The 15,399-nt window shown below is 41.6% G+C and overlaps 3 protein-coding genes across 3 annotated transcripts; 1 reads left to right on the forward strand and 2 right to left on the reverse strand.

Moving 5' to 3' along the window:
* The first annotated feature begins 2,193 nt into the window (after positions 1 to 2,193).
* LOC147456127 (vesicle-associated membrane protein 724-like) lies at positions 2,194 to 3,057 on the forward strand. Its single transcript, XM_086514680.1, has 3 exons — positions 2,194 to 2,415; positions 2,540 to 2,602; positions 2,724 to 3,057. Exons 1-3 carry the CDS (start codon positions 2,308 to 2,310, stop codon positions 2,871 to 2,873), a joined length of 321 nt encoding a protein of 106 aa, XP_086370806.1. The 5' UTR covers positions 2,194 to 2,307; the 3' UTR covers positions 2,874 to 3,057.
* Positions 3,058 to 3,308: 251 nt separating this feature from the next.
* Positions 3,309 to 7,429, reverse strand: LOC147456128 (uncharacterized). The gene has a single exon (XM_086514678.1). It carries the CDS (start codon positions 7,414 to 7,416, stop codon positions 6,763 to 6,765), a length of 654 nt encoding a protein of 217 aa, XP_086370804.1. The 5' UTR covers positions 7,417 to 7,429; the 3' UTR covers positions 3,309 to 6,762.
* A 36-nt stretch (positions 7,430 to 7,465) lies between these two features.
* LOC147456129 (uncharacterized) lies at positions 7,466 to 8,203 on the reverse strand. Its single transcript, XM_086514679.1, has one exon. It carries the CDS (start codon positions 8,201 to 8,203, stop codon positions 7,466 to 7,468), a length of 738 nt encoding a protein of 245 aa, XP_086370805.1.
* Positions 8,204 to 15,399: the final 7,196 nt, after the last annotated feature.

Consider the following 15,399-nt stretch of genomic DNA (forward strand, 5'->3'; position numbering starts at 1 on the left):
GAGAGAGAGAGAGAGAGAGAGAGAGAGAGAGAGAGAGAGACTAAGTCCTCAAGAAGCGTTTCATCATTGCCATGAGAGCTCCTTTTCAATGCAGGTGTGCTCAACAAGAACGAAATGTTATGATAATATTAAATGCACTACGAGTTTTTCTTACATGAGGCTCCTTGTCGTCATCAATCTGGGTCTAGGGTAATGGCTTAGATCATGCCAAGTGGCCAACTCTAGGCTCAAGAAACCAAGGAAGCATGTTAGGCTTACCAAGTAAACAAGTAAACAATTAAACAATGAAGTTGATGTGCTTGATGTCCTCTCAAAGAACTTTTCTTACGTTTTGCTTCTTTTGCATCAAGGCAATTGAATGTCAGGCTGCTTTTTGGCTCCGTATGTGCTTGTTGTCTCCTCGAAGGCATCACTTTGCTTTCAGCGCCATCGAGTTCTCATGGGAACAATACTGCTTGAGTTGTCAATTGCGAACATCTGCGCAACCCATCTCTCACGTGAACTGGATCTTAGTTGTCGTTATGTTGAGTTGTCTGTTTATTCCATCTTGTAGGCTACTACACTCTAGAATCCAAAAGGCGTTCACGAAGACAAAGAAATAAGATGTAAAGTTGGCTAGGATATGAAGCCAAGGTGTTCGTTGTTTAACATGCTCTAGATAGCACATGATGGCTTGCTAATTTGGAGACGGCACAAAGGTGACCTTTTATTTCAGGAGCTACATATGGGCATTCATTCGCTTTATAGAAGAACTCCGCTGGCCACAACTCAAGATCATAACCCATTATTCTTGCTTCCGCACGTCCCATACTTCCTCACTGAAAACATCCACATCATTTATGCTACACGATCTTGCCAACACATAGATTTTGCCCTTGCAATACTCAATAGCCGGTGATGCACATAGGCTAGCCGAAGGTTGCAAATACTTTTTCCAAGCCATTAGGTCGTAATTCCTTCTTTAAAGCTTCTGCAAAGTTTAGAATGAATAGTTGTGTGGAGGGAGCCATCGATGCTCTCGCCTGTGCAACAATACTGGCATCATGTGACCAATGGCGGCGATACCCAAAAAAAAGCAAAAGTTTTTAATCTATTGTCGCTAAGCCTATCATTGTTTTTCTTTATCATCGTTAAGATTAACGTGCGTGATAATATGCAATGCGCCTGGCCATGTGATTTTGTGTGAAGGGGAATGGCCTACTTGTGGTCTGAAGAAACTAGAAAATCACATTAGGCTCACCAAGTAATATAGCTCATAATCTCTTTGTACACACGGCCATCATGCAACTACCATTATAGTACTAGAGCAGTCCCTCTCTTGCTGCATCTGTTTTGGTACTCCTAACCACCTTGATGAATGTGGATGCACTTTCGAGCTTTCGGTGTACTGGTAAAGCCATCAAAATACTTGTGTATTAGAGTTGAGGATCATGTCAACGTGAGTGCACACATGTTTGAATTGGACAACAATGCAATGGTTAAGCTGATACAAACCTAGCATGAATAATGAAGATTTGTATGTTGGCATGATCAAGAACAATCATGGTGAGTCGGTTAGTATCAACAAACAACAACTCAAATATAAACAAACAACAAGAGGTGTTGTTGGACGGATCATATACTCACCTCCAAAGGATGATCGACGAATGCAAGAATGAAGGAGAAAAGCTCGAAAGGCAGTACAACAATGGCATCAGGCTGCTACAACACATACAAAAAGTTCTGAATGAGCTCCCCAGAGAGTGAATATTTATGTAGCTATCCTTCTAAATAGTTCTGTAGTTCAAGGTATCATGGCAACCAGGGATGTATATGGACATTGCACTGTTTTGTATGGAAGCTTAGCTCCGAACCTATCTTGTAATTTTGCATATCATGTAATTTTGCCCTTCTAATTTAATTCACAAGCGCCCCCCTTTATGGTGTAAAAAAAAACAATCCTGGTGAGACGCCTGGCGATAGGTTGTGGAGGAGACATACAAACAACGATCGGCCTTTTGTCCCACTTATTGGGGGCGACAAGGGTTCATTTATTTTTGGGGGATCGGAGATAAGGAGTCCCCTATGTAAGCTTCCCTCCGTTTTCGCGGAAGTTTCGGCCACTTAAAGCGTGTGAGCGCGTGGACACTGTCAACCGGACTTGGGAGGCAAGCCAGCCTGAGCCCTTCCATTATAAGTATATCTGCCGGCGTATACTCTCTCGATCTCGCTCCCTCTCGCTCTCTCTTTCAAGGAACGAACACACACACACACACACACTTCCCTACTCAAGGCGGCATACGTGAAGGCTAGCTCAGCTGCAGTTAAATGGAGGATTGTGAGCAGGATCGCTCTCAAGAAACCACTATCAACGTCGCCCACTTACAGAAGAAAGTCACAGAGGTGACCGACATCATGAAGAAGAACATCGATGAGGTTCTCCCCCCCCCCCCCCCCCCCCCCCCCCCCTCTCTCTCTCTCTCTCTCTCTCTCTCTCTCTCTCGCGCGCATCCATGCAAAAAGCGTTCCATTGCCTCTCTCACTCTCTCTCTTTTTGCAGACGATGAACAGAGGGGCAAACATTGCCAAGGTGTATGACCACGCCAAAAGTCTAGGTGTACAGGTATTTCAAAATCTTCACAAGTTTTAACGGTGGCCGCTTTTTGTCGCCATATGTCTTGAGCTCAAACCCCACTACAGGCTCCCACTTAATTCTTCTCTTGTTGTTGTTCTTGCCTTTACAGGCAGAGAGCTATAATCGCACGGCCAAGGATTTAAAGTGGAAGTTATGGTTGAAAAACATGAAGTTTAAGCTATGTCTCCTTGTTGCCATACTCATTGTACTTGCACTTGTAATTTGGTTGTCTATATGTAAAGGCTTCCAATGCACTTGACAATGCCTTCTGTTTCTCTTGATGGCCATTTGGACTAGATGCCCAATCGATAGGCATACATTTTGCCAATTGTTTCTAGACCGGAACGTCGCTTTGTGGATACAACGGCTGATTGCATTTCAAGCTTGGAATGCCCTTCAATGGGATGTCCCCTTTATACACAAAGAAGATAAGTTTCCCATTCTCCTCAAGATTACTGTGATGGGCAAGATTCAATCCCATGGCTCACACCCCATGTGAGATAAAGTCATGGTCCCCCCCCCCCCCCAAAAAAAAAAAACAAACAAACAAACAATATCGGCCCACTCATATGACGATGCCACATATGAAACTTACAATTGTGCTTTTATTCAGCTTGGAAGCTATGATTAAAAGACATCAACCTCCACTACAATGCTCGAAATAAACTTTCTTATAAAAACTTGGAAACTAGTCTTGCTTGGTGGACCTTTCCATACAACATCTATAGAATATAACAGGACATGTGGAAATTGACATTTAGCATCTAGCATTGAAGGGAACATGAGCATGATTAATTTGGCAAGGACGGCACAGCGTGAAAGGGATATACATCTGAAAAATTCTATAATTTTTATGGGAGGAGACAAAGTTAAGTGCATCAATTATTAGAGATAATAGGGATGGTTGCAGTTGAGATTATATCCAAGTGAGGTTGTACGACTATGTCTACTAATGAATGTTTTTTCTAGTATACGTGCTACATGTAAATTCTTGCAAACAAAAAGTCTTTTAAAATAAATTTTTCATCGAATGGCTGGTAGCTCGTGTATAATTAAAATATATACCTCTTTTATGTCCAAATATTGCTCATCGATCTCATGATTAGAGAGGGAGATAATGTTAATTTGTGGTTGGTATCTTGAAATGGTAATGGACTGTAGATGCAATGTTGCTACTAAGTCTTGCTGTTGCTGCTCCAATGGCAAAAAGAGTCCAGTAATAATACAGAAGTGAGGGCAGCATGAGTGTCTATTTTATATGTCTGTCAACCTCGTTTATCGCTATATTTGTGAGGTATACCATGACAACCTAGCATATGGATGATAAGATAGTTTCAAGTTGGCTACAGTTTGCTCCCTAGATTATTGACGCTTAGACTGTAATCGTCTAGGTCTTGAAAACTTCATACTGAAATCTAGTATGAGAGTAACAAGGACATATATAGTTTGGCATCAATTATTTAGAGCTGAAGTAAAGATGCACAAGGTGAATTCACTACTATGATACACCACATGCATTCACTACTTGTGTATTCACTATTGTAATACATCACATGCATTGGCTAGCAATCATATGCAGAGAGTTGCATGTGTAACTAACATATACATATGTTCATCGACATTGAGTATATAAATCTGAAAATGAGATACAAAGAAACCGAAGCAAAGGAAGTAATGCAAAAAATTCCAAAACAAGTAAATAGGTAAAGCATGAATAAACTGCAATAAATGAGGTGCTTTACTAGCCTACAATGTTGTACTGCTCCTTTTCGATTGTCCAATCTAGTACAGGCCGATATTTGAGTCAAGCTACCAAAAAGAAATGTGAATAGTTAAACATATCATCTTGCAATGAAGTGTCACAGACTGAAAGTACAAAGTATATAGCGCACGTCATATAGAGGTGCCATACAAAAGTATGGTGGAGAGCTCGCACTGTGGTCTCTCCAAAAATTTATAAAAAACGAAAGCCGTGCCCTGCCTCGTAGCGTTTATGTGTTGCGCCAAGCAAACACATGTGCATGGAAAATTGGATGCAGATAACGGACCTTGAAGTGTTGTCGAGTTGGAGTCGCACTTGTGCAATTGGAACATGCAGTGTTGTGAATATCTGTCCTCCCTGCCATACACAAAACACGCAGATGTAACTTTATGTTCTATGTTCTCTGATCGGTATTACCTTCTCTCTCTCTCTCTATGTGTGTGTGTGTGTGTTGTAAACTTCTTCGGTCATCAATTATGTCTTCTTGCCTCCTTGCTCACTAACCCCCGTTATGTATTGTGCTTCCTAACTCCACATGATAATAAGCATCTTGAGGCCAGCGTCCCCATAGCGGAAGGCACCATATTCAGTCCACTCATTAATAATACAAGAACGCAGCAGCTGACGAACTACTATTAGGTTACACTCATTGGCATTAGTACGGATGGCGTTCCTCTCGATATCATTCACCTTTAAAATAGAGCCAAAGACTGGCGGGGATGTTTTTATATTTAGTAGTTTTTATGAAGCCCATACTACCTTGCATCCCGGCTGCTTCCAAGCAACCTCCAGCATATATGTTACTCACTAACACATGATGCTGTAGCATTACATTTCTCTAAATCTATTTCATGCTCAAAGGCCAATCATCCAAGCTCCACATCTCCCCATTTTAGATAACATGTCTAAAATGCAAGTGGAAAGGCTTTAAGCCAGCTGTTCCATGAGAACGAGGAATGGTGCTCAGAAGTAGCCATGACTAACATGCAATGACCTATTCTTGCATGTTGAAGGCTTTTGTTATTCGACAAGGCATTGAATTGGTTGAGACAAGTCACAAAAAGATTGCTAGTCGGGTCTCTTGTCGGTGCTCTGCTCAACTTGTATGGATTAGAGTTTTAGGATGTAACAAGCATATTTCACAAATCTACCTAGCTAGTGATGTAGACAAGCGTAAGTTGTACCAGATGCATATGGCATCTCACCGAGCACCTTGGCAAGCCAATGTCAAAACAACGTTTGCTGGAATGCAGTAATTACCATGCTCAGTAAAAATCCTTAGGGTTGCTTTCACTTGATGCAAAGAGAAATCCACACTCCAAATATGCAATCATCTTTGCTTGCACCTTGAGGCTTGTGGAATTATGAAAAATGTCCACATGCAGGCAAGACTGTGTTTTACCAGGTCAAAACCATTTTGGACATATCTTGCAATCTGCACGCTCTAGGATTTGGACGAGGAGAGGCATAGGAGCCTTTCTCACAAGGGCTTTGTAAAGTATGGATTCACTAAGAGGCTGAGAGATGTAGTACAATTTGTCAAAAATACATAGTAGAGTACAAGTAGCACTACAGAAACCGTAAACACGACAAGGGCAATGCCTCAATGTTTGAATTGATCATTGATATCAACTTGTGATGTTCCACATGTGATTGATGCCGTTTGACTCGAAATGTTTGAATTGATCATTGAGATCAAATTGTGATGTTCCACATGTGATTGATGCCGTTTGACTTGATGGGAGACACCACAAACCTCCAAGACTAGGACAAGGAGAGGCATAAGAGCCTTCCTGACATATGACGATTATGAAACCTAAACATTTCCAGAATAGAGCCATTGTAGGTGGTTCTCTTGGCATACCCATGAATGTTGCAAAGCTTGTTGTATATGCACATCACATCAACTATACCACATTTGCACCTCAAGAGTAAGCAATATGTCACTTCTGTTGTTGTACTAGCCCAGGAGGGCGTCCACTATCAAGAGTGTACATCAGAGATTCTTACATGTTACACACACAGAGATTAGGGAGAGAAGAGAGAGTACGCAGAGATGTAGACGAAGGGGTGTGTGTCCACTTCTTGTTATATTCGTGGGTTACAAGAGGTTATAAGTAGGCTTGTGTATGGGGATTTGAAAAGGTATTCGTGCCTCTTGGTTTCTCGAGGCGTGACAGCTGGAATTTTGTTTATTTAACCCAACATCCCCCCTCAGCTGAATGCCGAGAGAAGATTGTGTATACGTTTATTGAGAATGGGCCTAGATACATGTGCATCAGATAGTGCCTATGTGAAGTGGTTTATGTGCGTTCTTTTTTTGTGGTCGCAAATGCAACCGGTGCAAGACATAATTTGAAATTTGTACAATGGAGATTAAAGCTCATTATCCTGGATCAAACAGGAGTTGAGGGATAAAAAGCAGCTGTTGGCAAGGTTTTATCTTGAAATTTGTCTCCAGAATTTCGAACGCACAAGGCTTCACGAGCGAGTGTTGAGGTTGAATCATTTCAGCAAGACTTCCCCCCTTTCGACCTTGACACGAGCGTCGTATCTGCATCATCCGCATCAATAGGAGAAAACAGTCCACCAATGCAAGTTCCATCAGGAAATTGAAGGTCAAGCTCAAGACTGATGGGATGCTGGTTGGGGAAGGGTTCATTGCATCAGTGTCTTGATTATCTATTGAGACTCTCAAACGGGAACCATGAAGGCCATCATTGAGAAGAACATGAGCAATAAGTAAAAGAAGGGGCTTGCTGGCTGTAGCAGAATCTTCAATGCCATCAGCACAAAAGGCTACATCAGCATCAGTAGGTGTGGGTTCATTTTCAGAAGCACTGCTTCGCTGATCAGTAAGAGCATGGGTTGTTGCTTCAAGGTTCACATGTGTGGGAGCCTCGAACATATCAAATAGGCCTTGATTTTCTATGAGGGCTGCTGGCTGCTGAAGATCAGTGTATATTTGCAGATTCTTTTCATCATCGTGAGCAGGTCCAAGCTGGAGTGCTCTTGTACAGGTTGTAATCTTAAAGTCCATGTGAATACAATTGGCTGGCTGAGTCTGCTCCTCTGGAGGTTGTTGAAGTTCATTTGCTACGTACAATAAAACATACTGTATCGATTCTTGGGAGGATCAGACCCAAGATTTCGTGAAGACGGAAACCAACCAGCTGGCCATCGTCTATGTAAAAATATTCAAAATCGGATGCGTCTTGAGCCATCATAAAGGCAGCAAAATTGAGGTGAGGCAGTCCCAGTTTTGATTCAATAAAATGCTCAGAATAGGCTTCGAGGGTGCCGACTGGCAACCTATGCATTGGAGGAAGAACCTCTCCAGAAAACACCTTATGCACAGCTGCGGCTTCATCTGTTTCTTCGGCCATGGAGAGATCGGCTGAGAGATCGGCTGTCAGGAAGTCCATATCAGCATCTGAAACATTGACTTCTCCAAGAAAAAGCACAGCATTATCATGGTCCTCTTCATCAAGGACAACATTTTCATTAGCAATGCTCTCTTGGTTTGCTTTAGAAGCGCATGCGTGAGCAGCAGCAAGGGGCCGGACTGAGGTTTCATCCACACAGGGGTCAGCGGCGATGTCAGAGTCTTCAGGGTCGTGCAGAGCAGCAAGAAAGGTTGCAATTAGGGTAGCCTCCTCAGCACATAGTGGGAAGGCTTCAGTATGTTCTGGCGCAGCAGGAGAAGGGACTTCGTGGGTTTCATGACCAACCTCAGGGGCTGATCTGACTTGCGCCAAGAGATGGGGTGTGTGGCATGGCAGGTCAGCGTTGAAAAGGTATTCGTGCCTCTTGGTTTCTCGAGGCATGACAGTTGGAATTATGTTTATTTAACCCAACAACTTCCTCTTCGTGGGGCGTTTCCAGTACTTGCTTCTTACAATGTGCAAAAGAGAGATTCAAAACTCCATCATACTACGGAAATTGATATAGGCCTACCAAGATTTTTAGTGGTGACATTTTCACTCACTCCTTTACGTGAGGCATGGGGAAGAAACCCCTTGATCTCTCCAACCGGTGGTTTCAATGCACCACCACTAGGAATCTAGGATAGCTTACTGGCTATGTCGATGGAGTTGCTCACCTTACCAGCCCGGATCTACACGATTGCCTTGGCTATGACCAAGATGGACAACTGAGTGTGATCTGTGTCTAGCTAGCACCTCATTCTTTAAACTCCAGTTGTATAGGGCGAGTGCTCACATAATCTGATCGCGCGATTCTCTTGCCATCAATAGCTATCTTGGGGCTCTCTCTACAACTAGTCGCTGGCAAGTACAATTATAAAAATGAAATACGACATAGGTTCAATTCCCAAGCTCTGCAAGACCACTTTTCATTGCTGTAATTGCAGATACCACTGTTTTTTTCAGCATCACAAGGGATAAACCTACTTGCTCAAAATTATCAATGCCGCCCTCAACTTCTAGATGTACGTCGGCGTCATTGGACATACCCTCACTATCGTGGCGATCGACACCAAGTACATAGACCATTAACATTATCCTCACAATAGACCAACCCGTTGGCCAGTACTACCTCTTTGCCTCTGTCTTCTCTCCCATCATCAGTTGCTTCGTCGTCCCCTTCCCCGCAACCCCGGCCAACGTAATGATTTGCTACAACGGCACGAGAAAAGTCACCTCTACTAGCCTCACCATCATTGCTTTCCCCATCTTCAATGACTCCATTTATGCGAGCCTCAAGGGACTCTCCAATTACTTTGGTGGTTGAGTTTTTGTTGTGGGCCGTGCTACCGAGAGAGAGAGAGAGAGAGAGAGAGACATAGTGCAATACAGCAACATACCTTGTCGACGCTCCTGTTTGCTCTCCTCTATGCTCGAGTCTGCTTGTGTTGCTGATCTCCTTGCACTAGAATCTCCTTGTGCCGCTGATTTCCTTGCCGTACTATTATCGGCAAAGCTTTTGAAGCAACGCTGCTACTTTTTTTTCGAGCGAGGTGATAGTCCATTGGTTTAAGATCGGGAGTCTATGCTCAAGATTAATCCAAGTGCCTCAATACGGTGGCCTTATTTGAAAAAAGGACCTTGGGCTCATCAAGTAAACGTACACATGGAGAATTTTAGAGATAAATTGACTATATTTGAAGATTGTTAAAGTATTCTCCCTACGTTTTGTAAGTTTTTTTTTCAAAACTCACACTTGTGAGTGGATTACATTAACACAACCAAATAAATTACAATTTTCTTGCCATGTTCATGACCAGCCATAAAAACTATTGCTAGACATAACTACACCGACTAATAGGGGAGGAGTGCATTTTATTTGCGAGCTTCTATTTTTGTGCTTTTGTGATTGTTTCACTTTTTCCAAGCTTTTGCCATGATTTTGGTGCAAAAAAATATCCCAATGTGTTGTAATGGATCTATCTCACCTTTGCCACATATTGCAATTCAATTTAAGCCTCTAGACATTTCAAAATAGGCGAATGCTTTCTAACCACTTCCATCTTCAACATTTATTTCTTGTAGTGCATTCCATGATACTACACCATGAAAAGCCCGCAAATACGTATTGTGTCTTTGGAAGTTCACCACATTTGACGTACACATCACCAAATGCATTGCCAAGCCCAAGTTTTGCACTCACAACCCCCTATTGACAAACCCTTGCATGTATTCTTTTACCTTTCTCATTTTCTCCTAGGCTACCATAGGCTTTCAAAAGGGAAAGCAAAATTTATTGTGTCAAGAGCTAATCCCTCAGTTTGACAAATGAGTGCTTGTGCAATATGGACATTTTAAGCATAGCCTATGATGAGCATACTCCTGATGCTCATCCATTGCTTGTTTTTGCTTTGGCAAGATCCCCGATTCAAGCCTTAATCATCCCATCGAACCTCCACTCCCTCCAAGCTGCAAACCAAGGCCGTCAAAACAGTGAAAAAGTCATGTGGCACCTTATCACCGCTAAATGCATCAATCTTGAGCGAGTCGTAACTTGGCAACCATGAGCCTGATGGACGAACCGTCAGGTCCGGCCAGTTTCACATACTACATATTAACTTTCAAAACATGGTCGAGGTCTAAAAACTCTCTGATGGCACATCTACCAATCCATTGAAAGTTCCCCACAACTGGCGTCGGGGAAACTTTCAGCTGGCCATATCTTATCCGTTCAAGCTCCGATTGATGATTCCGAAAGACTGGCATGCTCCATAACTTGAGAACTTCATACCTAGCCATTGACATTTGAAATAACCATTTGTCTCCACCTGCCCTATCCATCAAGAATTTGCAAACCATTCCATGTTTAATCAACCATAACTTTCGCACCGCAACTCTGTTTGAGGAGCCTTTTGGACTCATTTGTAACACACCTCGGGCACTTAGACTACCAATCCAATTGGACACTTTTCAAGCCTTCTTGGCCTATAGAACGACCTTAAGACTACATTTCCACCCCACCTTTTTCTTTGCATTGCAGGCATGCAAGTATATGTGTTTTGAGACAAACAAAAATTTAAGTCTATGTAGGGAAGTGAAGGTTAACATATTAAATAAGGCACTTTACAATACTGAATTTTGTACTATACAATACAAATTTTGCATTGGCAAGCTCATAAATGTGATAAAGAGTAAATCAAAATCTTTGTGTTGAATTTTACATTACTGAAATGTATCCAAAATAAAGGCATACAGGAAGCATGCTTAGGTGTTTGTTCTAGTATAATGAGGGAATGTCTAATGAGCTTCATGTTTCCAATACACGAAGCATGCTTAGGTGTTTCTTCTACTATAATGAGGGAATGTCTAATGAGCTTCATATTTCCACATTGCAGGAAAAAACAATATGGAGAAATACCTTCTTCCGACCTAATTTTTCTATATAGCCAAAGAGCTTCATGAGGAGTATGGTATGAACATGGAGGGGGTTCTTCCACACGATCTTATGGAAGAAGAAATCTTTCATGGCCGGTGGATGACTATTTTCAAGCAAGACTACAAGAAGAATGCAAAGATCTACTTGTATCATGTGCAACTAATCCTAGTTCATGATGATTGTAGGTTCCTGTTCCACAAGGTATACAAGGCCCCTCCATCTAGTGTGGAGATCACTTCAGATTTTATGCGCTGCGTTGATTTTGAGAAATGCCATCAAAAAACGTGTAGATGCTTAAATTGAATTGCAATATGTGGCAAAGGTGAGATAGATCCATTACAACACATTGGGATATAATTTTGCACCAAAATCATGGGAAAAGCTTGAAAAAAGTGAAACAATCACAAAAGCACAAAAATAGAAGCTCGCAAATAAAATGCACATCTCCCCTATTAGTCGATGTAGTTATGTCTAGCATCGTTCTCATGGCTCATCATGAGCATGGCAAGAAAATTGTAATTTATTTGGTTGTGTTAATGTAATCCACTCACAAGTGTGAGTTTTGAAAAAAAAACTTGCAAAACCTAGGGAGAATGCTTTAACAATCTTCAAATATAGTCAATTTACCTCTAAAATTCTCCATGTGTATGTTTACTTGGTGAGTCCAAGGTCCTTTTTTCAAATAAGGCCACCGTATTGAGCCACTTGGATTAATCCTGAGCATAGACTCCCGATCTTAATCCAATGGACTACAACCTTGCTCGAAGTAAAAAAGCACTACGATCTTCCTCAAAAAGTACCAGTGCTGATTCAAAAGCTTTGCCGATAATAGTACCGCAAGGAGATCAGCGGTACAAGGAGATTTTAGTGCAAGGAGATCAGCAACACAAGCAGACTGGAGGACAGAGGAGATCAAACAGGAGCGTCGACAAGGTATGTTGTTGTACTGCACTATGTCTCTCTCTCTCTCTCTCTCTCTCTCTCTCTAGCATGCCCCACAACAAAAATCTCAACTAGCGGAGTAATTGGAGAGCTTCAAGAGCAGAGTAATTGGAGAGTCCCTTGAGGCTTGCATAAATGGAGTCATTGAAGATGGGGAAAGCAATGATGGTGAGGCTAGTAGAGGTGACTTTTCTCGTGCCAGTGTAGCAAATGATTACGTTGGCCGGGGTTGCGGGGAAGGGGAGGACGAAGCAATTGATGATGGGAGAGAAGACAGAGGCGATGAGGTAGTATTGGCCAATAGGTTGGTCTATTGTGAGGATAATGTTAACACTAGAATGGTAACCTAACAGGACATGAAAAAGTCCTTTGAGGGTTTTGGAAAAAAATTCCAAAACCATAGTAGATCCACTCATTTTGAAAAATCCTTTCATGAGTTTATAGTTCAATAACTACTACATATGGAAAAAATGAGAAACTTGTAATTTTTCTCATCCCTTGGTCACTACAAGCCTCCAAAGTTGATGGGCCAGTGCATTTTGCCCAAAACAGCAATTTCTTACGGTTGATTGCATATAAATAAGAGTGGGGATTTTTGTAGGACATGAGATAAAATGCCCCGTTAACTTCAATGGGTTGGTGACCAAAACATATGGTTGCTTTTACCTCACTTTTTTTTTGGGCAAAAAAAATAGGTACAAAAAAGTTACATTTTTGCCATTCTGCGGACCTATCATCAAAGTTTCTATAGTCACGCTCAATACAGATACTATATACATGTTTACTTAGTTCCCTTTGGGCCTTTGGATTCAAAAGGAGGCATGGAGCATGTAAAAATGATAATGGATCTCTTACAATTGGAACCTTAGGAGCAATGATAAAGTGGTAAATACAGCAAACATGAAAAAACTGGGTCTAGCATTATGACCTCTAGAAACCCATAGAAACTACTCAATATCTAGCCAAGTTTGTAGTCTATGATTAGATATGGTTACTACCTACAAAATACACACAATTGGCCTAAGAAACTAGCAATATTGAGAAAGTTATACTTGCTACTCTAAAATGTATCTTATTCTTCAATAATAAAAAAACTCAACCATCATCATACACTATGCTATATAGCATATTAGGTCCCCCAAAACTCAAGAAAGATTAGCTTTATGTTATACTTCACACTTACACAATCAAAATTGAATTTGGATATCAAGAAAGCCACAAAAAAAAACATAAAAGTGTTAATTTTGGGAAAAAAACAGGATTATGCAATTCTTGTAAATTGGTCATAACTTTCAATTTTAACACTTCGCTCTCCCTACAAGCATCAAAACATGTTGAAAACTATGAAGGCCTAACCTCTAGCCATCTAAACCTCACAAACATGAAGTTTAGAGTGGTATAGTTGCCAAAATTTGAAAAAAAGCCAAAAACAGGACACGTTTTTTCACAGTTTAGCTTCAAAAATGTTGTGCAAGAGTAAGGTTAATGGTGAGATCGATACTCAAAAAAAAAGGTAAGTTTTTTTCAGCTCATAAGGAACTTTGTGGATATATAGCACCTAGAAATTCATTTTCATACTCTTCAAATAATTCAAGCAAAATGGTCACTTAACAGGACACAAAAGTGTCCTGTTACCATTCTAGTGTTAATGGTCTGTGTACTCGGTGTCGATCGCCACAACAGTGAGAGTATGGCCAATGACGCCCACGTACATCTGGAAGTTGAGGGCGGCATTGATAATTTTGAGCAAGTAGGTTTATCCCTTGTGATGCTAAAAAAAAAATAGTGGTATCTGCAATTACAGCAATGACAAGTGATCGTGCAGAGCTTGGGAATTGAACCTATGTCGTATTTCATTTTTATGATTTTACTTGCCAGCGACCAATTGTAAGAGCCCCAGGCTAGCTATTGATGGCAAGAGAATCTCGCGACTAGATTATGTGAGCACTCACCCTATACAATTGGAGTTTAATGGATGAGGTGCTAGCTAGACACAGATCACACTCAGTTGTCCATCTTGGTCATAGCCAGGGCAATCGTCTAGATCCGGGCTAGGAAGGTGAGCAAATCCATCGCCATAGCCAGCAAGCTATCCTAGATTCCTAGTGGTGGTGTATCGAAACCACCGGTTGGAGAAATCAAGGGGTTTCCTCCCCATGCCTCACGTAAAGGAGTGGGTGAAAATGCCACCACTAAAGATCTTGGTATGCCTATATCAATTTCCGTAGTATGATGGAGTTTTGAATATCTCTTTTGCACATTGTAAGAGGCAAGTATTGGAAACGCTCCACGAAGAGGAAGTGACCTATTGCTTACTCTTGAGGTGCAAATGTGGTATAGTTGATGTGATGTGCATATACAACAAGCTTTGCAACATTCATGGGTATGCCAAGAGATACCCTCTCTGGTAAAATATCAATTCCATAACATACCTCTCTATTGGAAAGACCTATTGTACTTCTACCAATGAAAAGTGGGGACTGGTAAAATTTTTGTAGTTTAGGTGTGTTATTATTTTGACATATTTTTAATCATTGTTATAGCCAAGGGTATACACAGTGCCTCAATCAACTAGAGTTCAACTTCAAAACTCGACACTATCCACAAGCAAACCACCCCTTGCACACAACCATACGCACACACTCCGCTCTGCTCAATTCACAGCCTTCCACACGCACACAGACTCTCTCTATCTCCCTTTGCGCGACAAACTTCGGGGAGGCACACACACCGATACATGCCTGGAAACACACGCACACAAGGAGAGAAGGGGGAAGGGGGAAGGGGGAATGATGCCCAGAGACAGTAGTGAAGAGCGTTCTCGTATATGCAACACCATATACAACCAACACACTACCGGCACAAGCCTCGGTAAAAATTTCAACAGGCCAGAAGACTAATCAGAGAAGGCTTCAAGAGCCAGAAGCAACATTGCCAAAAAGCCCCAAAAAATGAATGTGTACATCCTTTTATAGGGGGAACTAAACCCAAAAAGAAAAAAAGGTGAGCTCTCTTGCTCGTGTAGTTCTCTTTGAGCTCCTTTTAGAATTAGCCTTGCATTGATAGCACTTGGCATAGTCCATTTTGGCAGCATCTGCATGGTGCACACCACTTGGCCCTTTGTCCACCGGACTGGGCTTTCTAGCTTGGCCCTTGCATTTTTTCTCTTTCTCTCTCTATCTCTATCTTTGACTCAGCACTACTACGGGATCCTCCCCTA

The sequence above is a fragment of the Adiantum capillus-veneris genome, chromosome 6 (genome assembly GCF_014529385.1).
Source record: "Adiantum capillus-veneris isolate H3 chromosome 6, ASM1452938v2, whole genome shotgun sequence".
NCBI classification, from domain to species: Eukaryota; Viridiplantae; Streptophyta; class Polypodiopsida; order Polypodiales; family Pteridaceae; genus Adiantum; species Adiantum capillus-veneris.